The sequence below is a fragment of the Anolis sagrei genome, chromosome 1, assembly GCF_037176765.1.
Source record: "Anolis sagrei isolate rAnoSag1 chromosome 1, rAnoSag1.mat, whole genome shotgun sequence".
Taxonomy (NCBI): Eukaryota; Metazoa; Chordata; class Lepidosauria; order Squamata; family Dactyloidae; genus Anolis; species Anolis sagrei.
The window spans coordinates 168188497-168215006 of NC_090021.1; the positions used below are offsets into that span (position 1 = coordinate 168188497).

Here is a 26510-nt window from a genome sequence, read left to right on the forward strand (position 1 = left end):
GAATGCCTCTAGAACATGGCCATATAGCCTGAAAAAACCTACAACAACCCAGAAAGCCTTGAAAGCCTTCGACAATACAAACTACTTGTATGTCCGATGCTCTACATTTTACCTCTAGTTCTATGGATCACATTCTTGAAACATTGAGTTTTAGCAAAAGCCATTTCTTCAATGTTTAGAGCAGTGATTCCCAACCTTTTTTTGACCAGGGACCACTTGATCCAACATTAGTATCAAAAAGGTTACGAATCAGTTTTTGATTAACTTTAGATTTGGTTTGGTTGTTTGGGGTGCTGATTCAGAAAATTGCATTGGATAGACCATATCAGCTCTAGTTTCAGATACAGAACATATGCCATCCAGTACTCGCCGTCTGCTTGCCCACAGAAAACTATATTTAATAAGCCCTGACACTGTAAGAGGGTTTTGCGAGACCAGTCACTCTCATTGCAACAGTGTAATAATGGTGAGGCCACGGACTGTATTTTAGTTCTTGCGGACCATTGGTTGAGAACCACTGGCCTAGAGCATAAATGGGTAATTAGCACTTCAGATGTTGCCATACTACAATCCCTCATCAGTATACCACTTCTTTATGTCATATATAAGTGAAAAAATTGTTCCATAAATCTACTTTCTGTCTATCATATTAAACAAAAATATGTACATTATTGATAAAGCAATTTAAGGATATTGGGACAGAACTATCCTTTTGCTGAAGTTTCAAGACTCTTTATCTTCACTTATAAAAGATGTATTTTTAATTTAAAAAGCATTTCAGATTACGAACAGAAATTTTCCATAATTTCAAAGCTTGATATGCATCTGTTAAAACTGTAAAGTCTGAATTTCGCCTCTGACAGAAAGTACTACTTTGGTTCAAAAAGAATATTTAAGCTGCTTTAAGGCCTCACTGATCTCACTTATTTCTCAAGAATTTCTTTATTAGAAAATATGATGATATTACTATGGCTTAATAGTATAGAATTTCACATGTTGTTCAACCCGGTGGTGCAGTGGGTTAAAGCACTGTGCCGGCAGGACTGAAGACCGACAGGTCGCAGGTTCGAATCCCGGGAGAGGAGGATGAGCTCCCTCTATCGGCTCCAGCTCCTCATGTGGGGACAAGAGAGAAGCCTCCCACAAGGATGACAAAACATCAGAAATCATCCGGGCATCCCCTGGGCAACGTCCTTGCAGACGGCCAATTCTCTCACAACAGGAGCGGTTGCTCCTGACACGAAAAAAAAAATGTCAAAAGTCTGCTATCTTAGTTCTGGGAAATTTCATGAATTGAATGTATTGAATCGAATAGCATAGGAAGTTTTGCATATTAAAACTGTTTTAATTTTACATTGTGTTTATCCATAATCAGTATACATGTCTCAACAAGATAAATTGTGCCGAACATAATTACCAAATGCACACTTGACGGGCGGCCTTAAATAAACTCTCACTTGCATTCATAAAATAAGAACCTAAACAAACTAAAAATGCTTCTTTTCCTCTCCCAAAATTAGTCATAACTGTGCCTGATACACTCTGGTGGCAGAATTTCATTTTTTAGCAGATGGAGGGTTCTTCGATTGCTTTGGCACCCTCAGTAACAGCTTTCACACATTTAGCCATTGTCTGTGATGCTCTGCTAATAGGATCTGGAAAAAAGAAAATATTTGTTAAATCTGAACATTTTAAGCCAGAAGTTTATTATATGCAGTCAATAGCATGTAGATCAGCAGGGAAGGTTATATTATTCAGCAGGGAAACAAATGAACAGCTTTACTAGGTTAAAAGTAAAGGTAAGGGTTTCCCCTTGACATTTAAGTCTAGTCATGTCTGACTCTGGGGGCTGGTGCTCATCTCCATTTCTAAGCTGAAGAGCCAGCGTTGCCCATAAATGCCTCCAAGGTCATGTGACCAGCATGACTGTATGGTGTGCTGTTACCTTCCTGCTGAAGCGGTACTTATTGATCTACTCATGTTTGCATTTTTTCGAATTGCTAGGTTGGCAGAAGCTGGGGCTATCAGCGGGAGCTCACCCTGCTTCCTGGATTCAAACCACCGACCTTTCGGTCAGCAATGTATTAAGATATGACATTGAGTTGTTGCCCAGAGTCCCCTTTCAGTGCTGAGAAGGGCAGGAAATAAATGTAAATAAATAAATAAATAAGCTCAGCAGCTCAGTAGTTTAACCCGCTGCGCCACCGACGGATAGGTTAAGAAGAAATAATTATGCCTTAAAGAATTACACAGAAAGCAAGTTTTACTTAAGATCATATAAGAACCACTGCTATTACCTGTCATATAGAAATCTTTAACTGTGATCTGGGGTGGAACAAGAGGATCAGCAAGCAATTTCTGATTCACTGCCTGCAGTTGAAAAAAGAATGTCAAATATATCAATCACTGCCTATCTCCCAATGGAACTGTGTATGTAATTTCATTGTTTTAGTTAAAATTACATTTTATATCAATCTAAGGTAGAAATATTCCACATAGAAGACGTATGATATGTTTTTGTAACTCAAGTTTTATATGAAAGATATCACTAGAAATAGTTTTAACTGCAATAAAGCTGATGGTGAAGAAAGAATGGAGCAGTTGCTTGTTATTTTCATTAGTAATATAGTGCATTGATTATATACGCTTACATGCACACATACATACATGCACAGTTAAAGATCATTTTACCTTGGACAGCTCATTTGCTTGGTTAAAGTAATTAGCTTCCTCCACATCATCGTATCTAACTAAATTCGGAGACACTTCTTCTAATCTATTCCTTATTTCATCCAAGTTATCATAAGGGAGAGTCATACCAGCCAGCTGAAACAGGTAAGGGAAGGGGGGCAAAATAAAGATATATTCCTTTTAAAATCGTGAGAGAATTAAATTCAATCATTCAAAATGTTTCTCACTTAATGGAAGAAGTAGTTATACGGTGACAAAAGACAATAATGTAGAGAAAGAGAAAATCTGATTAACCCTAATACAATAAAAAGGGCATCATTTGGCATATCTACTATATTTATATTGTGCAAACAATGTTTGGAGGGAAGATATGTAGCTCCAAATACTGTAATAGCAGCACACAATATATACTAATTATATTCCAACAGGAAAGCAAAGCTCACAGTCTGCTACCAGTCTTCTCCAGGGACTCCCAATTCAAACATGCATTTCATCATATAGCCCACACACTGCTTTTGGGCAGCATTTATCAGATTCCACACTCCAAGTCTCATAAGACTTATCACTACCAAAATCTGGGTCTATATTCTTGGAAATTTTTATCTGCATTCAGTGAACTCCCATACATTTAAGAAGAGTAGCCTAGGTCCTGAGCCAATGTTACCCACTTCCCCTCCTCATCTTACATCGAAAGGGAACAAGAAGCTTGAATCAGGGAGCTTATGCCATGAGCTCTTATAAGAGGCATCACTATTTGTAACAACTATTTTTGTCTTTTTGAAGTTTTAGTTTTACAGATTGAGCAAGCTTAAATGCCTGTGGGGAAAGTAGTATATCAATGCAGTTAGAAATTGCAATTTCTGGTATACTTGCAGTACCTCAGAGATGGCTCTAATAATCCTCCAGTCTTCTCTTGCCATCCCAGGAGCTGTTACTGCTACTCTGGTTTGCTGAGCTCTACCTTCCGTGTTCACATAGGTTGCTGCTTTTTCTGTATAAGCCGCTCCTGGAAGAATAACATCAGCCATAGGAGCTCCTATGTCACCATGGTGCCCTGGAAAATAAATGATTACGAAGAAGCATCAGTATTGATGAGCAACTTCACAGCAAGTCACAGGTAGCATTAAGTCTATAAACTGCTGCATATACCTTGCATTAAAGAAATGGAGACAGAGATTATGTTCAGAACTATTCAGTTATTTCCAAGGTCCAAAAGAGCACTACCTATAACCTTTCTATAGATTTATTTATTTATTTACTATATTTACCGCTATAATGGATTGAGGAATTATTGAGGAATAAATCCCACCACAGTATAATGGAATGTGAGACTTCCGTGTGTAAAAGCCCAAAAACAAAAGCCCCAGTAAGCTGGAACTTTCTTCTGGCCAAAAAAACCTTTTGAAAACCCTCTGGCCACCACCAAACTTAAAAGCACTGATAAGCCCTTGTCTTACTTGAAGTATCTTAGGCAAGAGTGTGTTGGATTAGCCCCCAGGCTTGTGTTTCTGAGGTAACACTAAAAGATTGTTCTTTAAAATATATGCCACCACCATAGACTCTTGATTGCTGCAGGAAACTGCTTTTAAAACTTCACCCACAGAGGCACACGTGAGGCAGATGTTGTGAACAACAAAACAATGATGTTTATTTAAGAGAACTGGAACAATTCAGGTATAAAGCTTAGCTGTTTCAAAATATTAAAATATTCAAAAGTGTGTGGTTAGTTTAAGCAGTTCAGACTTATGTTACACATGAACATTTCTCTCTGCCTCCACAGAAGTTACTGACAGGATTTCCTCTCTGAAAGCAATTCTAAAGACCAGCACAGATCGTCCTATCCTGGATCTATCTCTTCACTCCTCCACCAGCTATTTCCCTAACAGCTGTAAAAAAAAAAATCTTCTCACTAGCTATCTCTGCTAGCCAACTGACCAATTTCAGGCCTCTTTCACTAACCCTTCTCCCCAAAGGGACTCGGGATAGCTTACATGGGGACATGCCCGGTGAAATATAGTTAAAATATAACACAGTAAAATTTATAAAACAACATAAAACCACCATCGAACAAACAACCAATAGCCTGACATGATAAACAATACTGAGCTTGGGCGGGCAGGATGGTGCAATTCAGTTGCAAGGACAGGGCTGATGGATAAAGTGCAGGGGCCAGGTGATAAGTTAGGACTAGGAGGGCAATATGAAATGTCTATAGGGCAAGCAGTAGTAAAGTGCAAGGGCAAGACATTGAGTTATGGTCAAGGGGCCAAAGTTATCTGGTGAACTGCTTAATCAAAAGCACAGTGGAACATCCATGTTTGTAGTCCACAAAAAAGTGGACAGGGTGCGTGCCAATCTAATTTCCCTGGGGAGAGTTTTTCAGAACCGGGGGGGGGGGGCACCACGGAGAAGGCCCCCTCTCTCGATCCCACCAATGGTGCTTGTGATGGCAGTGGAAGCCAAAAGAGGGCCTCCCCAGAAGATTTTCGAGATTCCGCAGGTTTATAGGGGAAGATGTGGTTGCGAAGATAGGCAGATCCCAAACCATTTAGGGCTTTGTAGGTGATAATCTGCATCTTGAATTGAGACCGCAAAATTATCGGCAGTCAGTAGAGCTGTTTAAAAAGGGGGGGGGGGAGGGGTCAGCTACTCTTTTTTTTCCTATGAAATTCATGCTTTTAGTTCAGCTCATTTTCATCAGTTATGTCTGACCCAGACAATTAACAGTCATAATTATCCCATTGGTAAGGCTTTTCAATACGCCCAAGTTGAATGGCTTTTTATTTTATCTATATAAATATAAATGTAATGTTCATTTGTGGGATTAACAGAACTCAAAACCCACTGGATGAATTGACACCAAATTTGGACATGATACAACTAACAACCCAATGTATGTCCTTCACTCAAAAAAAATTGATTTTGTCATTTGGGAGTTGTAGTTGCTGGGATTTATAGTTCACCTACAATCAAAGAGCATTTTGAAACCCACCAACGATGGAATTGAACCAAACTTGGCACACAGTTTTCCCATGACCAACAGAAAATACTAGAAGGGTTTGGTGGGCAGCGTCCTTTGGTTTTGGAGTTGTAGTTCACCTGCATCCAGAGAGCACAGTGGACTCAAACAATTATGGATCTGGACCAAACTCTACACGAATACTCAATATGTCCAAATGTGAACACTGGTGGAGTTTGGGGAAAATAGAATGACATTTGGGGGTTGTAGTTGCTGGGATATATAGTTCACCTACAATCACAGAGCATTCTGAACCCCACCAACGATGGAATTGAGCCAAACCTCCCACACAGAAGTCCCATGTGGGCCACAGCAACGCATGGCAGGGGACGGCTAGTAGTTTGATAAAACTATTCAAAGTGCAAAGAGACATATTTCAAAGGACCGATAAAAAAATTGACAGTAGAAAAGGGGATAGGTAACCCAAGCAAGAAGAAAGGAAAATTTGCGTCAAATATGAACTTCAGATCTAAAGTTCATGCACTTATTAGTTCTGTGTATTTATCCTAACACTTGATTTCTTACTTCAAAGCAAATGAATGGTATCGATACTACATTATTGATACGTTACTTACCTTGATAAATGATGAAGCAATTCTTGGGTAAATCCTGACGGGTGATACAACCTGCATCTGCCCCTAAGAGATAGAGCACTTTGGGAGGGTTCTTCCGGATTGCATCTACACCGGGTTTGTAACCAAGATCAAGAGCAGTTACTTGGCTTGCAACTCTGAAAAGTGATAGGTTTCGTCAATAACTTTCAGAACAATGTTATATGTTAGTACCACCAGTAAAATCAACTGTAGGAATACTGAAACTGCAGTCTAGTTACATTTGGAGGGGGGTATTCCTATCATTCTAACCCTTGCCCTATACAGAAATATATGCAAACATGTTGGGCTAGATTCAGGCTTACACATCCTCATCTCTCACTTCAGCAAACCCCTAAAAATACTCTGAAGAGAGTTGGAGTACTGTGTAAAATGGGATAAAAAGAGTTGTGAAACTTCCAGGTATCCGGCAGATGCGTGGTCTATCAAAACAATCCATCTGTGAGTTGAAAACAGACAGTGGATCACACTTTTTGACATTTTGAAGTGAAGTAAAGGAGGCCTCAATTGTTAGAAATAGGTGAGTTATATAAATCTGGAGTTAATATACAGTAAGACCCAAATATACATAGGGCAAGTGACCATGATTTCATTTATCTATATTTGATAACATGTATCCTTTCTAGACATTTCCTATGTCTTCCAGCATGACCCTGTGGTAAACATCCACCAGAAGTCATTTGTTCAATGGGTTTTTCTGTTATCCATCACTTTCACTAACTGGTAAGTCCAGAAACATATTCCCCATGGATAAAGGGCTGTACTGTATTCATAGTCAATTCTGAAAATAGCCGTATACTTCTCTCAGAATACAAGCACACGTGACTTCCAGGTGCCAATATTATATGCTATGATACTGCTCTATGAAAACATTTTTAAAATAATGATTTCATAATTTTTCAAACAACAGCTTGTTTTACTCTTGATCTGTATGGCTATAGCCAACACATTTGCATTAGGGGTCTTCATGCCAACTGTTTGGAAGGAAAGATGGTAGATATCAAACTTCAGACATACCTGTGAAGAATGTTCATGACTTTCCAATCAGCGCCAACTCCACTTTGTGCCCTAGCATTTTGGGCAATGGCGGAAATGGCTGCATGAAGAGCAGCGCCATCGCTGCGCTGAAGTGCTGCACTGCCAACCACCACCATTGGCTTTTTAGCTTGCTTCAAAACCTGTGGTTGATGGAACGAGAGGAGATTTCACAGTTAGCACAGTGGGCTGACAAAACTATGTTCCAGGAAAATATTAAAAGCATTGAAGTTTGGTTAAGGTACCTTGCTAAAAGGATGTTTTTCAGAAGCAATGTCCAGGAGTATCTGTGGGGAGTCTCCTAGGTGATCATAGGTGTATGTCAGGTCAACCTGAGTGCCCACAAGGGCCACTTGAAGCTCGTTGTGCAGCCAGCTGAAAATGAGGGACAGATTATTAGAAGGCAGAGTTTTCTACTGCACAGGCAAATCTGTGCTTGATCTTATTGTTTGGCAGCTCTCCTCAAGTTGCTGAATGTAACATATAAGTATAGGTAGAAGTACACGGATGACATCCAAGCACATTCAAGGCTTGGCCTCCTTCTCCCTCAGAGTAAGCTGAGGAAACTGTAACAGAGGCTGGATGGCCTTCTGTCAGGGATACTTTGATTGTGCTTTTGCTGCATGGCAGGAGGTTGGACTAGATGGCACATGGTTTATTCCAACTCTATATGATTCTATCATGTGGGGACATGAGAGAAGCCTCCCACAGGATGGTAACACATCCTGGCATCCCCTGGGCAATGTCCTTGCAGACGGCCAATTCTCTTACATCAGAAGCAACTTCAAGTTTCTCAAGTCGCTCTTGACACAAAAAAATATGATTCTATGATAAAGCAGCTCCTTATGCTGCAACAAACATAGATGTCAAGCTGATCAGATTTGGAGAAAACGGCTTAGTAGGCAATATGACAAAAATTCAGAAGGGAATTCAGTCCCAGTACACAGGATTGCCATATATACATCTATATAAAGGGTGGTTTTGGGGGCACAAACCATGGATTTTAACATGATCCTCCTTTTTGACTGCTTGGATTCAAAAAGGCTTTTTTGTCACTTTATTCAGAAAAGATTATTTTTTAAAAATCAAAAGTAAGGCACAACTTTTGACTCATATCAAAAATTATGAAATGCAGCATGACAAAACTATTCCCTTTCCTTTTGATAACAGTTCCTTCAATGTTCCTCCTGAACTAGACAAATATGTGGAGACTGATGTAAACATGGGCAACATAATACTAAGCCTGAATCAAATCATTTTTTTCTATTTGTTTATATAAAGCTGCCATTAAATGGCATTTATTAAATAAATATGCTCATTGGTAAAAGTATACATGTGCTATTCCATTGTGGCCTCTCAGTGTGCAGCTTCTCATCTGTAAAGGTAAGCTACTTTCCTCTAATATCATGGAACTACAAACCTCTTTCGGATTCTTGCATTGAATAATGGTGCCTCAAAGCGTGGATTTGTGCCAACTAGAAGTAGGACATCAGCCTCTTCTACTCCTGCAATCTTGGTATTAAGCAGGTAGTTAGATCGTAGGTCTGTTCTGCAGGGGAAAAGAATCAATGACACATGGTGCTACAACATGAAATACTGCAATGCAGCCCTTTCAAGAAATGTTAAGATTAAGCAAAAAGTTTAAGACCAAAATAAAAGGAATGCTACGTATCAAGACTCTAAATTTAATCAATTCAGTTCAAAACTCTAGCTGTCACTAGCAGAAAAATAAACTAAAAGGGAATATTATATATATATATATATATATAGAGAGAGAGAGAGAGAGAGAGAACTGAATCAAATAACTACATGAGTACAGAAGTACCCACTTATGCTTCCGAAAGGGAAATTCACTCCTGTAAGAGTTATTATCATGGAGGAAAGGTGTCTTGCTGAAGCTTTATCACCAATTCTTGTTTCCACAACTAGCGATTTTTTTCAAAATCCAATTATCACAGGGACAGAAAGTGAAGTGACAGCAAAATAAACAAACACCACAGGGGTGTTAATCTGTCCCTATGCTATCCAAAGTTTGTGTGTGTGTGTGTGTGTGTGCCTGTGTCTGGAGTTACACTTAAGAAATGTACCTGTTCTGACTTATAAGCAAATTCAGATGAATAACAAACCTACAGAACCTATCTCGTTCATAACTTTGGGACTACCTGTATGACCATTATGAGTAGTTACCAGTGATAACCTAATAGTCAGTTATTATCTGTTCATAGTAGAATCTGCACTTGTCATGTGTTTAGAGCCAGCAAGATGTAAATTGGTTTGAGTGTTGGACAAGGATTTTGGAAGGACAGGATTCAAATCTCTACTCATTGATCAAAACCCATGCTCAGCTTTAAAGACAGTAGATGTCCTATCATCAGTCTCCCACTATTTATCATCACTGGATGACCTGAGGTTTCTAGTACTATGAAAAACAGAATGGTCTTCCTTATCTGCTATCTCTACATCATTTGGAAGCTTTACTCTTGTATATATGTCCCATTACTTGTTTTTGCTCCAAACAATGTAATCTTTCACTTATTCTGATGGTAATTCTTCTGCTCTATAAACCATTTAAAATTTAGGACTATTAAACAAATAGTTTAAAAAGTAAAATAAAAGCAATCTTATAATACATGGTATTAAAACTATGTGAGCAGAACATGTACACAGTATTCCAAAATGCAAGCTGCACTATTGGTTTGACTAAAAGTATAATATAGATCTTCAACATGGAATTTGACATTTTTCATAGCACCATCACATGAGGTTGCCATTTCCATTGAACTATCACGTGTAATCCCAAATTCTCTTTAATTAGTCACTGTCAGAATAGATCCCATCATACAATTAGGACTTTTTGCCTTGGGTCATATGACTCATTTTACAGATTAAACCAGAGTTTCTTAAACTTTTTCCACCCATAACTCCTTTCCGTCTGAGAAATGTTTTTGTGACTCTAGGTATGTAGGTATAAAAAATAGGTATAAAAACCAAACATTTATTGATAACAAATCAGCTTTTGGAAGACTTGCTAATAAGACCGATTCTCTTTTTTATTAAAGTACAGCTGAAGCATCTTCTGCAGAGTCCACTGTAAACACTGTACGCTGTTGCTAACAGATTTGTGTAAATGGGTGGCATTCAGAAACCGTTTACAGCTGCCAAAATTTTTGTGACCCACAACATTGAGCTAAGGAGACCCCATTTGGGATCAGGACGCACAGTAAATTACATTTGGCATTTTAAAAGCTAATTCCCCTGGGGAAAAATGATCCTTTTGAATATGAGCTTTTTAATTATGTTCTGTAACAACTCTGACATTATACCTTCAATTAATATTTTTCATAACTGCGTTCAAACTACCATAATACTTTGCATAAAATATTTTGTATGGAGCAGTGTAGAAACCCACAGCTGGAAAGCACTGCAAGAATATGCATCTATTTCTACATTAGTGTCAAAGCACACTAGCCAACTTGAAGGTAGTCTGCAGTTTTTGCAGTCCTTTCCTACAAGGTTGTGTGCATTATCTTACCCAGCTCCAGCGGTAGGGAAAACCTCTTCTGTGCACAAGTTATCAGAGTTAACTCTGTTCAGCAAGTCTTTGAGAGACACCAGTGCTTCTGCATCCACCAAGCCTCCTGCAATTGCAGCTATGTCATTCCCTTGGCTACCTTGTAACTAGAATAAAGGAAAATATGCCAAGAGGTGATAATACATTTTATGCAATAATCTAATAAAACCAACTAATTTCCTACTTGATTGAGAAATACAAAACATAAGCTAAAGTGGTTGTCTCAGTAGAAACGGCACCACATTTATTTTGTAATAACAATGATTGTGTAACAGAAAACCAATGCTGCTTCTGAAATGTAAAATAGAATACTGTTCTGGTCCAACTTATCTGTCCAAACGTATCTTCCTCTATGAACCACCACAGTGTTTAAGATCTTCTGGGGATGCCCTGCTCTCGGTCCTGCCTCCTTCACAGGCGCAATTGGCAGAGACAAGAAACAGGTCCTTCTCAGTGGCGGCCCCTCAGCTGTGGAACTCCTTCCCCAGGAATATTAGATCAACCTCCTCCCTCCTGACCTTCCGCAAGAGAGTGAAAATGTGGCTTTGTTACCAAGCCTTTAGAAAACTTGTGCAATAGATAGACTTGGAACAATGACCATTAGAGCAGCCCAGATTATGTTCGTGGATTATGTGTTTAACTCTGAATGTATTGTTTTTAAATGTTTTAATTGCTTTTAATGTATTTTTAATTTTTATTTTAATATTTATTTAAGTGTACATTGTGTTTTAAGGCATCAGATCATTGCCTGCATATAAAGCCGCCTTGAGTCCCCTCTGGGGTAAGAAAGGCGGGGTAGAAATGTTATAAATAAACAAATAATGGAATTCTCATGATCCACAATGCTTTTGAGAAAACTCAGTCTACAATGCAGCTAATCACTGACTTAACAAGCATTTGGTTCAGGGAAACAACAGTTTACAAAATTATAAGAGCCATTAAAAAATAATTGATTTTATTGATTGTTTGATTTTATAGTTTAAACCAGGGATCCTCAAACTAAGGCCCGGGGGCCGGATACAGCCCTCCAAGGTCATTTACCCAGCCCTCACTCAGGATCAACCCAAGTCTGAAACGACTTGAAAACACATAACAACAACAATCCTATCTCATCAGCCAAAAGCAGGCCCACACTTCCCATTGAAATACTAATAAGTGTATATATTTTGTTAAAATTGTTCTTCATTTTAATTATTGTATTGTTTTAAAGTGATTTTTTGCACTACAAATAAAATATGCACAGTGTGCATAGAAATTCATGTTTTTTTCAAATTATAATCCGGCCCTCCAACAGTTTGAGGGTCTGTGACCTGGCCCTCTGTTTAAAAGGTTTGAGGGCATCTGGTTTAAACTGAACTCTCCTCCCGTATCTGTTGAGGAGAACGCCCCAACCTTCTGGAACAGATGGGCGTATGAAAGGGGAGATGCAGAGGAGAAGGGAACTACTCTACCAATGTCTTTTGTTTCTTATAGGGTTCAGAAACAGTTAAAAGTAGCCCATTAAACTACTTGGCTTTGGGTAACAGAGTTGCTAGAAGCAAGTGTTCTTACCACTCCTGCCACGCGGCTCAAAGCATCTTCCCAAGAGGCATAAGTGAATAGTCCTTCTTCATTTTTTATCATTGGCTGAATGAGACGTTGTCGTTTCAGGCCATCATAAGCAAATCTGTGCAAAGTGTGCAGACCAAGCTAATGAGATAAATAACAGCTGAAATATGAATGCACCTAACACTGCCTGCTTCATTTACTTTTAACGTTAGCCCCCTTCTAATATTTATCATTTATTGTGACAGATGAGCTTTACAGTATTATGTTCAAATACAGCCAGTATCCCACTATACAAACAGAAAAAGGGTTAAGATTTATACTACTGAATATTATGCACAGCTCAGTGTTTTTAAGAGAAAACAGCAGTACATTGTCTCTTCAAAAAAGCATGCATGGGAAGTATTTCTCAAACATGTATCAACTCCCTAAGACAAAATAATGTCTTACAACTGCATACTAATACAGTATCAAAGTCACATGCAAAGAGTTCAGTTACCTTGTCTTATCAGATATCCATTCTTCATTGATATCTTCATGGAGTCTCGGCAAAATCCTCATCACCTCTCCAGTTCGAGTGCTCACCACAATGTTGCTCCCAACAGCATCAAGAACATCAATTGATTCAGTCTTCCTAAAGAAAAAAAGACAGAGTCCAATGTTCACCTTTCAATAATAATAATAATAATAATAATAATAATAATTTTATTTCTTACCCGCTTCTCCCCATGGCTCAAGGACATTTCAAGGATATTAACACTGGCACAAGGATCTCCTAAATGCCAACGTTGCAGAAGTTGGGATCAAAGGCCTCCCAGAATTCTTGGAGTCTAACTCATCTAGAACACTGATTTCAAGGCCGATGCAAGTTCCTGACCCTCTGGCTGCTAGTCTCTGGCATGTTTTCAAGAAAGGAACAACTAGAGCCAATGGGAACAAAGCTTATATGGGATCGCAGGTGGTCATGGGCCATCTGCCATGAAGCAAGATGTATTTAGCTCTGAAAGACATGCTGTCTATAAAACTGACAGCAAGCAAATACTGCTTGCTCTGTTGTAGCAACCACTGTCACCTTTTGTAAAACATAGTATGACTCCCAGTACCTACCATACCAGCACCTATGGTTTCATTAACCCACATATGATACATGTTCTCTTAGGAAATTTCTCCGGATGATTCTATGGTATGTCCCTGCTAGAAATTACAGTAATGTTGGAGGCCATAGCAAATTTCTAGAGATAAGATCTCTAGGACTTTTCAAGATCCTCTGGGACAACTATGATAACTCCAGCAGATATTTTTCATTTCAATAAGGTTTGCTGTTATGTAAAGTTTCCTGCTTCCACAACAAGTTCAGGAATATATCGTCCAAAGATATGGAGTCATATGAATGGGCTCACTTTGGGTTTCTTTGTGATCGACCAGACAACTAAAAGAATATAATGCTGTACAAGATCCAAGGGGGAAGAAAAAACGTCAACTAATATTCATATATGGCAAATAATAACAATATAAAAAAGACTGCATTTAACACAATGTGTGAAGATACTTGCCTCGTCTCCCAAGGTCTAGCAGTAAAGGCATACGGCTTGGAGGTAAGGGCACCGACTGGACAAATATCAATAATGTTGCCTGATAATTCAGACATGAACATTTTTTCAATGTAGGTGCCAACTTGCATCTCATTCCCTCTGCCTGTAGTTCCTAGATCATCAACTCCTGCGATCTCACTTGCAAACCTGTTAAAATAATACATAACTTTGGTAATACCTGAAATAGCACTTTGTGGAAGTTGATGCATTTCAAGAGGAGAAACTTCTGAATCCACCAGAAAATCCAAAAGTAGCATGCGTAACACAGGCCTCCTATATTGATACCAACTTGTCCAGACCCAGTTACTGAATAAAAGACAACTATAATCGCCTGTGGATAAATACACTAACATTTGGGATAAATACACTAACATCCACATATATCTTATTTTGTAGACAAAATACACTAAGATGCTTTGAAATATAAATCAGAAGTAGACTTCTGGGCACTTTTGAAGTTGATTTTCAGCTGAAAGTGTATCCTACGCACCACATGGGTAAAAAGCACTCCACCGCACTTGTCCACACCATTATAAGTAGCCATATTTGAGAGAATAGCATTTGTAGAAGAGGAATATGCACAGATTTTATTACTGAGCATTTTTTTGTTGGATATGATAGGAAACACTATTGTTCTCGACTCTGTCTTTTTACAATCTCTGCACAGATCCCATGACATTCAGTAATACTTCTGTATCTAATTTTTCATAGTTCACAACCAGGAGCCTTTTCTACTGTTCACAGTAGGGTTCTTTCACTGCATGCTATGAGGTGTCCCAAATAACAAGAGGTCAGCAACACAAATACTCTGATATAAATTGCATACAAATACGATAATACTAAGGCAGAGTGGCGAACTTTCTTAGCCATACAATAAAAGTGCATACAATGTGACTGGTGTATGAGATAGAAGAGGAGTTACCTGATGCACCGGGTGCACTGTATACACCGGGTCATGATTGTTTTCACTAGTGGGCCAAGATTCTTGTCTTCAACCGCACGTTTGGTTTCCAGGAACCTGCTCCTGTCACTGCCAAACATCATTGACTGGTCCTAGTGACAAGTAAGCAATGCATTAATTGGCTGACTGAGGATCAAAGTTTCATTTTCAATAGCACTAAAAATACTAGAATAAATATTCTACCTGAAGGTCACATTCCCCTCCCTGATCACAGATGGGGCAATCCAATGGATGGTTTGCCAACAAGAACTCCATTACACCTTCTCTGTTAAAGGTCAACAAGAAAAAAGTATCAAGCTATTTGGCACTTAACATGCAACAAACGGAGTACATGATTAGTAATACAGTACAAGTTTTAGGAATGGTTTTATATTCTCTTTCCCTTAGAACAGTGGTTCTCAACCTGTGGGTCCCCAGGTGGGTGTTTTGGCCTACAACTCCCAGAAATCCCAGACAGTTTACCAGCTGTTAGGATTACTGGGAGTTGAAGGCCAAAACATCTGGGGACCCACAGGTTGGGAACCACTGCCTTAATACTGTCAAAATTGAGAACACATACCTGATTGGCTAACTATTCCGATGCTAAAGACATGGAACAAAGGCATAGCGAACTCACTTCTGAGTAGATATGCTCAGGACTTTATTACAAGTTCCTTATGATCAGATATGGCTTACCTTGCTTTCCTGGACTTCTCAGAATTTGTCAGAATGTTCCAACCCTTCATCACTGGCATGGCACAAGCAGCTACTGGCTACAAAACCATTAGAAAGAGATAGCCATTACAGTTTGCAAGTGTATGAACCACAGTGGCACAGCATTAATACTTAAATGGGCTTATCCTATAAACTCTACATAGACAATACATTGAGACCTTTGTCTTTGTATCATGTTGGAAATTTCTGACCATGCCACGGTAAAAACAAAGTGCTGGGAAAGTTGCAGAATGCAGTGGTTAAAAATGGTCAAGGGCTGAGGTATTTTGACTATGACAACTCAAAAGCAGTTAGGGCTCTTAAAATAAAAAGTGGGACCACATCTACTACTTAATAATAAAGCAGCTACTCCACTATTAGCTCTTCTCTCCTATATGCATTCTTTTGCCTTTTGGTATTATTTCTCTCTGATGTTAGGCCTGTGGGCAGGATCGTTTTCTTGACATATCTGTTCAGTGTTTAGTGCATTCCATGCAATTTATAAATACATAACAGTTAAAATATGGGAAGAGATTGGATATATTGTTCCCATTCCCTTAAGACTAAAGTTGTTGGTCATGCAAAAAAAGGTGGATTCAATATTTCAGAAACATACATCATCACACAATTCAGAAGTTCTACAAATACTAAAAATATGGCAATGGCTACTAGCTAAGAAGGCTTTAAAACAAGATTAAATAAACTAGGTCTGTCAACATCATGATGGCTAAGTGAAACCTCTATTAAGTGCAGAATATTTGTTGCAGAGGCAAACCACATTTGTGTAGTTGCGAGGACCACGGTTGGAGGCAACTTGCTTCTACCTTGTTTTGTTTATGAAAATGCATGTTCACGAAAAAAAACATCCTCCCTGCACCATTAACTACTCAAGAGATTAAGCCAATATATCTTTGACATATTTTCAACAAGCATAGCCAAAGAATATTTCTCAAAGAAAAGTAACGCTGTGGTCACACTAGCTTTCTGACAGTGTTTTTGAAAGGATACAGAATATGTAAAAGAAGGTGCAATGAAGGATTATAATTATAATTTAAGAAATCCCAATATTTATAACCATTTCCCAAAGCAGTTAATGTATGAATGCTCTTATTTACATACCAACAAGTTTGTAATTAGTTATGCCACATAATTACAGATCCCTACACTTCTAAACAACAATGTTTTTGTCACAATTTTATAACTTAATAACCTTGGGGGCCTTCTCTATCTCCACGAGACACATTCTGCAGTTTCCAGCCACTGACAATCGGTCATGGTAGCAAAAACGGGGAATCTGCATCCCAACTTTTTCACAAGCCTAAAGGAAAAAGAAAATAATGAGGGTATGCTAAAGCACGTGTTTTGAAATTTCCTTCTATTCAAATGTTATCAATTCAAAAAGTTTAAGAGCCATCTGTGGTGTTCTTCTCTTAGTACATGTTGTTTGTGCAGTTTGCCAAACTAAACTACAATCTGCTGGAAATAAATGAGAGGAAAAACTCCAATATGCTCTTAAGGAATACTACAGCTGGCACTGGAGAGTTCGAATAGTGAAAGTATGTGAAAGTAAAACTATGAGATATACTGATTAATTTTTCCAACCAGACTTTTCAGAGTCCTATCATATACAGAATCTTAACTAGAGTAAAATAGCTTGTACAGAAGTAGTGGATTTTCCCTGTCTGTGTGCTTCTGTAACATCAGATAACATTTCTATTTCCCAGTATCAGCAGCACTGCAAGATATTACAGCAAAACAGAAAGTGGGTCAATGCAGTAGACCAGGAGACTTAGGTGCTGGCATCCCATGAATTTTTGGCTCACTCTAGCATAATGAATATACATGCTGACTTGGCAAAAAAAGAGTTTTGCTAAGTAAAAAACTTGTGTTAGCCTCATCTGCCACTCTACAAGCTGCATTCCTGCTGCCTCCTTTGTCCCCAGCAATTGAATTCTATCTCTTGTTCAGTGACTAGCCCATAAATATGCAGCTCTGAAAGGCCTGGCTACCACTGTGTAAAATCTTTCCACCCTGCAGGCTAACAGTGGCAGAAGTACTGCAAATGCAGTATTATGAGTCATCAGTAATACAGCAAGAGAGGCACGAGCTGTTGCAAGCAATTTACAGTAGAGGCACCCTCTGCACATAACATCAAGAGTTCTGTTCTCAATATCTCAATAAAATCTCATAAGAATAGTGTATAAGGGGAAATAAAGACCCAGAACAAAATATAAAGGTGATAATTCTGTGAATTTTGACAGGTATTGAGAAACACAACAGCAACGTAGCTCCCCTGGCTAGATAAAATATAATCATGACAATTTCATTCAAGTAGGGAACAAAATTATATACACGAAAAAGCTTCTTTTCATACAATCCTCCATTTTGTCATACTAATTGCTTAGAATGAAACAAGTCATTGCCAAGATAGAAACAGTCATCTATGCTTAAAAGGATGCAAAATGAACTACTGCAAAAATCTGGGAAGAGTTAGAAACGGATTCGAGTGCTTGAATTCATTCTACCTGAAGTACTGTGGTACCTGGTGGTACCAACACAGGCTGTCCATCAACAAAAACCTCTATCAGGTTGCTGGCTGCAGTAGCTGTTGTGCGCACTAAGTGAAACAGAAATAAAATACACATAATTACTTATTGCTCCAAGTCACATTACATATTTCAAACTCATTAATACTAGGTAGCAATATACTTTAACAATGAAATAGGTGAACAGCCCAAACTCACACTGCAGCCCCCTCCCTCTGAAAAACCCCTTCATCTTAATTTATATTTATGTTGTCAGTCATCTTGATACAGACGTTTTGGAACTATCAGTGTTTTGATAACAGTCAACTGAAATGCAACATTCTACTGATTTAGCTTATCATCATACAAGCAGTCCCCAAGTTACAAACAAGAGCTACTATTTCCCTATTTTTTTTAACATGATCAACCAATGGAATCCTGGATCCTGATCTGACAGTTCATTCCATTTTGTTTCCAACATTAAAGATGATTCAAATGATTGCCATGATCAGCCTCATGGTTGTTAAGGTAATACTAGTGAATCACTAAAATAGTAATGAAAGTTACATTTTAAAAAACAGTGGAGCAGGAGGTTTATTACACACAAGCTCTAGGAAACGGGTCAACTTACCACATCCCTGAACAGAGTAAGTGGCACCTGCCAAGGCCTTGCGAACAGCAGGAAGGCGCAACATGATGCTGAAAATAAATGTACACATTTAACTCCAAGATGAGATTCAGGAAGCTCTCAAAGTTAAGAAGATATCATCAAACATTCTCATCATTATTTAGGTGTAATGGCTTTCTTGCCCTCACATCCATACATGCAATGTTTAGCTCTGGCATTATTTCAGCTTTCTGTCACTTTGTACCACCATGTTCACATAGTATTTCATAAAATGCTCCTGTCTATTATTTGAAGGAGAAATTTTGCTGTCACCCCTTTCAAGACATGTTTACCATGGCATTTTATATTGATTTACTGCTCAGTAACTCCAGGAAACACTATTACTACTGTTTAAACAAAATGCTAAACAAAATACAGTGTTTTGTTTGGAAAGCCAAGTCACCATTCTAAGAATCCAAAGAAAACTTGAAGTAGTAATAGTCGAGATTGGCTGTATTCTCTCAGATCAACCACTGACTACAATGTTCTCTTAATTTGCAGCTTACAACATCATTAAGAGTGGCGCCATCCCTTCTTAACTTTAGGAAAGGTACCTTTCTATTCAAGAAAGCTTTTGATTGATACACAGTGGGATATGTAGAAATTAGAGGTGTCTCCTGTGGAGATAGTGACGGGTTATAATTTTATTGTTCTAGTTGATGTAGTCATTCAAAAGCATGCAAATGTGAGCCGATCAATAGGTACCGCTTTGGCGGGAAGGTAACAGCACTCCATGCAGTCATGCTGGCCACATGACCTTGGAGGTGTCTACGGACAAGGCTGGCTCTTTGGCTGAGAAATGGAGATGAGCACCAACCCCCAGAGTCGGACATAACTGGACTTAATATCAGGGGACAACCTTTACCTAGCTGATGTAAGTTTTTGATTTTATTGTTGTTTACACACTTTAACTGTTGGAATTTGTATGTTTTTATGTTGTAAGCTGCCTTGAATCCACAAACAGAGAAAGGCAGAGTACAAATATTCTAAACAAATACAGATTACTTGGCAGAGAAGACTTATATAATCCAGTTAAAAGCATATAAAATCTTAGAATCATAGATTTAGAAAAGACTTTGTTGGCTATCCAGTCTGAACCCCTGGAAAGAAGCAGGAAAATCGCAAAGCACCCCCAACAGATGGCCATCCAGCCTCTGTTTAAAAGCTTCCAAAGAAGGAGCCTCCACCACACTCCGGGGCAGAGAGTTCCATTGCTGAACAGCTCTCACAATTGAAGTTCTTCCTAATGTTCAGATGGAATCTCCTTTCTTGTAGCTTGAAGCCATTGTTCCATTGCGTTCTAGTCTCCAGGGCAGCAGTAAACAAGCTTGCTCCCTCCTCCCTATGACTTCCTCTCACGTATTTATACATGGCTATCATGTCTCCTCTCAGCCTTCTCTTCTTCAGGCTAAACATGCCCAGCTCTTTAAGCTGCTCCTCATAGGGCGTATTCTCCAGAGCCTTGATTATTTTAGTCGCTCCCTCTGGACACATTCCAGCTTGTCAACATCTCCTTTCAATTGTGGTGCCCAGAATTGGACATGGTGTGATTCCAGGTGTGGTCTAACCAAGGCAGAATGGAAGGGGCGCATGACCAGTGGTTCTCAACCTGGGGTCCCCAGATGTTTTTGGCCTACAACTCCCAGAAATCCCAGCCAGTTTACCACGATTTACCAGCCAGTTAGGATTTCTGGGAGTTGAAGTCCAAAAATATCTGAGGTCCCCAGGTTGAGAACCACTGATCTAGACACTATACTCCTATTGATGCAGGCCAAAATCCCACTGGCTTTTTTTGTCACCACATCACATTGTTGGCTCATGTTTAGCTTGTTGTCCACGAGGAATCCAAGATCTTTTTCACACGTACTGCTCTCGAGCCACTCGACCCCCATTCTGTATCTTTGCATTTCATTTTTTCTGCCTAAGTGGAGTATCTTGCATTTGTCACTATTTATTTATTTATTTATTTACAGCATTTATATGCTGCCCTTCTCACCCCGAAGGGGACTCAGAGCAGCTTACAGGGTATTTATTACTTATAATATATATTATTATTATCATAGTACAATATCAGCATTAAACATTGCTATATTGCACCACACCACTATATTGTAATATTATTAGTAATATTATATGTAATATAAATATATAATTATAATATATTATTATATTGCATTACATTATAATATTATAAATGGACATGAGGGAATGAGATGTTTTGATTGCTTGCTCAATGATGTGAAAACAGACAGACCCTTTGGACCAATTGAGTTCATGTGTGAACTTCATTTTGTTAGTTTTGACCCTTCTCCTGGGATCCGATCCTGGCATATTAGGATAATGTAGAAGAGGCCTAACTGGTGCGACTGTACCCCAGTCATTGGCCCTCTTTGTACACCTTTGCACATCTTGGCCTCCTATTCACAATGGTCTTGCATTGGTACTCTTTCTTCCAATCTGTATCTATCTATATCTATCTATATATATAATAAAGAAGAGTGTTTGTATGCGAAGGGCGGAAGTGCGGAGGGCGGAAGTGTGGAGGGCGGACGTGTTTGTGGCAGCTTTCCGATTGGCTAGCCTGAAAGTTCCAAGATTCTGATTGGCTGCCGCTGTGGAGCTATTTGCATATGGTCTCTGATTGGCCAGCTTCAATAGGAGCCCCTGGTGGAGAAGAGGGCTCATGGCAGAAACGGGGCATGACAGAAGGAAATTTGCATATGGTCTCTGATTGGCCAGCCTCAAATCCAACATTCCGAGATGACAAAGAGAGGAAAGGAAAGGCCGGGGGCTGGGTCAGAACACTCCCAATACAGACCGAAATAGGCACACAGAGCCCCCATCACCCACTCTACATCCTACTGCAGTTTGGAGGACTATGAACCATGGATGATGGGACTTGCAGTACCATCACTCACATTCTGAGACCGCTGCTAACCTCATCCAATGACTGATCAGGACCAAACTTGGCACACAGAGTCTCCATGACCCATTCTACATCCTGGTGCACTTTTGAGGAGGACAGACCATGGATGATGGGACTTGAAGTACCACCACTCCCTTCCCAAGACAGCTGCAACCCTCATCTAATGTCTGATCAAGATCAAACTTGGCACACAGAGCCCCCATGACCCACTCTGCATCCTGCTGCAGTTTGAAGGAGGATCGACTTTGGATGATGGGACTTACAGTACCATCACTCACATTCTGAGACCGCTGTTAACCTCATCCAATGTCTGATCAGGACCAAACTTGCCACATAGACCTCTCATTACCCACTTTACCTCCTGGTATGTGTTTGGCTGGGGATAGACCATGGATTATGGGACTTGCAGTACTTTTGCGCAATTCCTGAGACCACTCCAACGCTCATCCAATTACCGATAAAGACCAAACTTGGCACACTGAGTCTCCATGACGCACTCTACATCCAGGTGCAGTTTGAAGGAGGGTGCACCATGGACGATGGGACTTGCAATACCTGCACTCCCTTCCTAAGACCATTACAACTGCCAAAAATGATGGATCAGGACCACACCCAGCATGACCCACTCTACATCCTGGTGCGGTTTGGAAGAATTTGACAATGGATGATGGGACTTGCAGTACCTTCACTCACTTACTGACACCACTGCCACCCTCATCTAATGACTGATAAAGACCAAACTTGGCACACAGAGCCCCCATGACCCACTCTATATCCTGCTGCTGTTTGGAGGAGGATGGGCCATGGATGATGGGACTTCAAGTACCTTCACTCACTTCCTGAAAATAATGCAGCCGTTATCCAAAGACCAATAAAGACCTAACTTGGCATACAGAACCGCCATTACCCACTTTCTCTAATAACCCGGGCAACGCCGGGTCCCCAAGCTAGTATATAATAAAGAAGAGTGTTTGTATCGGACAGAGGAATTGTGGAGGGAGGGCGGAAGGGCGGTGTATGTGCCAGCATTCTGACTGGCCAGCCTGAAAGTTCCAACATTCGGATTGGCTGCCGCAGTGGTGCTATTTGCATATGGTCTCTGATTGGCCAGCTTCAATAGGAGCCCCCGGTGGAGAAAACAGTTCATGGCAGAAACGGGGACATGAGAAGGAAATTTGCATATGGTCTCTGATTGGATAGCTTCAATAGGAGCCCCTGGTGGAGAAAACAGTTCATGGCAGAAACGGGGACATGAGAAGGAAATTTGCATATGGTCTCTGATTGGATAGCTTCAATAGGAGCCCCTGGTGGAGAAAACAGTTCATGGCAGAAACAGGGACATGAAAAGGAAATTTGCATATGGTCTCTGATTGGCCAGCTTCAATAGGAGCCCCTGGTGGAGAAAACAGTGAATGGCAGAAACGGGGACATGAGAAGGAAATTTGCATATGGTCTCTGATTGGCCAGCCTCAATTCCATGATTCCGAGATGACAAAGAGAGGAAAAGAAAAGGCCAGAGGGGGCTGAGTCAAAACATTACCAATACAGACCAGACTTGGCATACAGAGCCCCCATGACCCACTTGACATCCTACTGCAGTTTGGAGGAGGATGAACCATGGATGATGGGACTTGCAGTACCATCACTCACATTCTGAGACCGCTGTTAACCTTATCCAATGACTGATCATGACCAAACTTGGCACATAGACCTCTCATGACCCACTTTACGTCCTGGTATGGTTTGGCCGGGGATGGACCGTGGATTATGGGACTTGCAGTACCATTGCTCAATACTTCAGACAACTGCAACCCTCATCCAATTACCAATAAATACCAAACTTGGCACACTGAGTCTCCATGACGCACTCTACATCCAGGTGCAGTTTGAAGGAGGATGCACCATGGACGATGGGACTTGCAATACCTGCACTCCCTTCCTAAGACCATTATAACTGCCAACAATGATGGATCAGGACCACAATTTACACAGAGAGCCCGCATAACTCACTCTACATCCTGGTGCGGCTTGGAAGAATTTGACAATGGATGATGGGACTTGCAGTCATTTCACTCACTTCCTGAGACCACTGAGACCCTCGCCAATGACTCATCAAGACTAAACTTGGCACATGGAGCTTCAATGACCCACTCTACATCCTGGAGCAGTTTGGAGGACGACAGACCATGGATGATGGGACTTCAAGTACCTCCACTACCCAAGACTGCTGCAAAACTCATCTAATGGCCAATCAAGACCAACGTTGGCACACAGAGCCCCCATGACCCACTCTACATCCTGCTGCAGTTTTGGAGAAGGGTGGACCATGGATGATGGAACTTCCAGTACCTTCACTCACGTTCTGAGACCTCTGCGAACCTCATCCAATGACGGATCAAGACCAAACTTGGCACATAGACCTCTCATGACCCACTTTACGTCCTGGTGTTGTTTGGAAAACTTTGGAGATGGATGATGGGACTTGCAGTACCTTTGCTCACTTCCTGAGACCACTGAGACCCTCGCCAATGACTAATCAAGACTAAACTTGGCACATGGAGCTCCAATGACCCACACTACATCCTGCTGCAGTTTGGAGGAGGACAGACCATGGATGATGGGACTTCAAGTACCTCCACTCCCTTCCCAAGACTGCTGCAACCCTCTTCTAATGACCAATCAAGACCACACTTGGCACACAGAGCCCCCATGATCCACTCTACATCCTGATGCAGTTTGAAAGGGGATGGACTTTGGATGATGGGACTTGCAATACCTTCACTCACTTACTGACACCACTGCCACCCTCATCTAATGACTGATAAAGACCAAACTTGGCACACAGAGCCCCCATGACCCACTCTATATCCTGCTGCTGTTTGTAGGAGGATGGCCCATGGATGATGGGACTTCAAGTACCTTCACTCACTTCCTGAAAATAATGCAGCCGTTATCCAAAGACCAATAAAGACCAAACTTGGCATACAGAACCGCCATTACCCACTTTCTCTAATAACCCGGGCAACGCCGGGTCCCCAAGCTAGTGGAGAATAATAGTGGGTTGTTGTGGCAAGCATCCTCAGAAGTAGACCTCACTACCACTGAGGATGCTTGCCATAGATGCAGGTGAAACGTCAGGAGAGAATGCTTCTGGAACATGGCCATATAGCCCGAAAAAACCTACAACAACCGTGATTCCGGCCATGAAAGCCTTCGACAATACAATAATATAAGACGGAGGTCCTATGGCTGGGTCGACCGGGCAGTGGGGATATCCAGATGCCTACCTGGATGGTGAGGCGCTACGCCTATCATCATTGGTAAAGAGTCTGGGAGTCCTTTTGGACCCTCTGCTGACGATGGAGGCCCAGGTCTCCGCCGTTAGGAGAACCGCTTTTTTTCATCTGTGGCAGGCTAGACGGCTGGCCCCCTACCTGTCCAGGGACGACCTAGCTACGGTGATCCAGGCCACGGTCATCTCAAGACTGGACTACTGTAACACCCTCTACATTGGCCTTCCTCTGTCGGTGATCCGGAAGCTCAAATTGGTACAAAATGCAGCTGCTCGGCTTCTTGCGGGAATTCCGATGAGATGCCACATAACACCAATCTTAGTACAGCTGCACTGGTTACCAATTGAGCACCGGATCACTTTCAAAGTGATGGTACTCACCTTTAAGGCCTTGCATGGTCTGGGGCCGATGTACCTGAGTGACCGCCTCACCCCCTACCAACCCCAGAGATCCCTCCGTTCTGAGGACCAAGATCTATTGGAAATTCCCAGTGTCAAGACCTTGCGCCTAACAGCAACCAGACGCAGAGTCTTTACAGCAATGGCACCATCACTCTGGAACACTCTGCCACCTGAAGTCCGTGCCTTGCGGGACTTACCAGCTTTCCGCAGGGCATGGAAGACATACCTGTTTTGGCAGGCCTTTGATTTTTGATACTGCTGTGTTTAAATTGTTTTAAATTGTGTTAGATTTTAGCCATTCTTGTAAGCCGCTCCAAGCCCCAGGGGAGTGGCGGCATATGATATAAGTTGGAATAATAAATAAATAAATAAAAATAGTTGTGATACATCTGGGAAACGTGGATCCCTCAGGAAACTTGCTTATTTATTTATGTATCGTGTCAGGAGTGAACCAAAACAGTTGTATTGCATTAAAAACAAACAAACCACAAAATTTGCAGACTTGGTATTCTATTAGATGTCCTTTGACCAGTAGCTGACCAAAAGGAAACCTGCTAAACACCTTCAATTCAGGCAGTAACAAGAGGGAGGACTCAACCATTGAAGAGGTGATGGGGGGAATTGGCCCTCCCTTGGCCTTGGCGGGTTATACCACTTTACAACAAGGGCGGGGGGGGGAGTCCTTTCCAACTATGGCTACGACGCTTGAGAGAGAAAGATGCGGTCGACCCGTCAAGGGCGTTGCGTTGCTCAGTGCCAACGACCCCGACAGAGGAGTGAGGGGCAGCGGCGTCGTGTAGCCCAGCCCGCCCGGCAGCCCTTCTCCCTCGCATTACCTCTTCAGGCGGGGGCCGCACCGGCCCCAACGACCCAAAACAACGCCTCCCCACGAAGGTCTCCGCTTCGCTCTGGCAATATGGCGGCGGCTTCGGCAATTTCCGTGGCGAGTTCGGCAATCTCCGGCTCCTCCGACGTCACAT

At 40.9% G+C, this 26510-nt stretch overlaps 1 protein-coding gene across 1 annotated transcript; it reads right to left on the reverse strand.

Annotated features, from left to right (window-relative positions):
* Nucleotides 1–1324: 1324 nt before the first annotated feature.
* On the reverse strand, nt 1325–26488 carry NDUFS1 (NADH:ubiquinone oxidoreductase core subunit S1). The gene is made up of 19 exons (XM_067470186.1): nt 26367–26488; nt 18875–18942; nt 18244–18335; nt 16929–17036; nt 15701–15777; nt 15209–15290; nt 14987–15117; nt 14026–14211; nt 12972–13106; nt 12479–12593; nt 10889–11034; nt 8777–8905; nt 7602–7731; nt 7339–7499; nt 6286–6440; nt 3570–3745; nt 2692–2826; nt 2298–2370; nt 1325–1655 (listed from the first exon to the last, which is right to left on the reverse strand). The coding sequence occupies exons 2-19, from the start codon at nt 18936–18938 to the stop codon at nt 1564–1566; spliced, it is 2187 nt and encodes a 728-aa protein (XP_067326287.1). The 5' UTR covers nt 18939–18942; nt 26367–26488; the 3' UTR covers nt 1325–1563.
* Between the last annotated feature and the right edge of the window lie 22 nt (nt 26489–26510).

Bases quoted from the DNA above. Each gene is read 5' to 3' on its own strand.
- NDUFS1 (XM_067470186.1), bottom strand. From the start codon at position 18,938: ATGTTGCGCCTTCCTGCTGTTCGCAAGGCCTTGGCAGGTGCCACTTAC. The intron at 15,118-15,208 runs GTAGAATATTTA...ACTTGTCACTAG, and splicing joins GAGGGGAATGTGACCTTCAG to GACCAGTCAATGATGTTTGG. The intron at 11,035-12,478 runs GTAAGAACACTT...CCTTTATTCTAG, and splicing joins TGAGCCGCGTGGCAGGAGTG to TTACAAGGTAGCCAAGGGAA.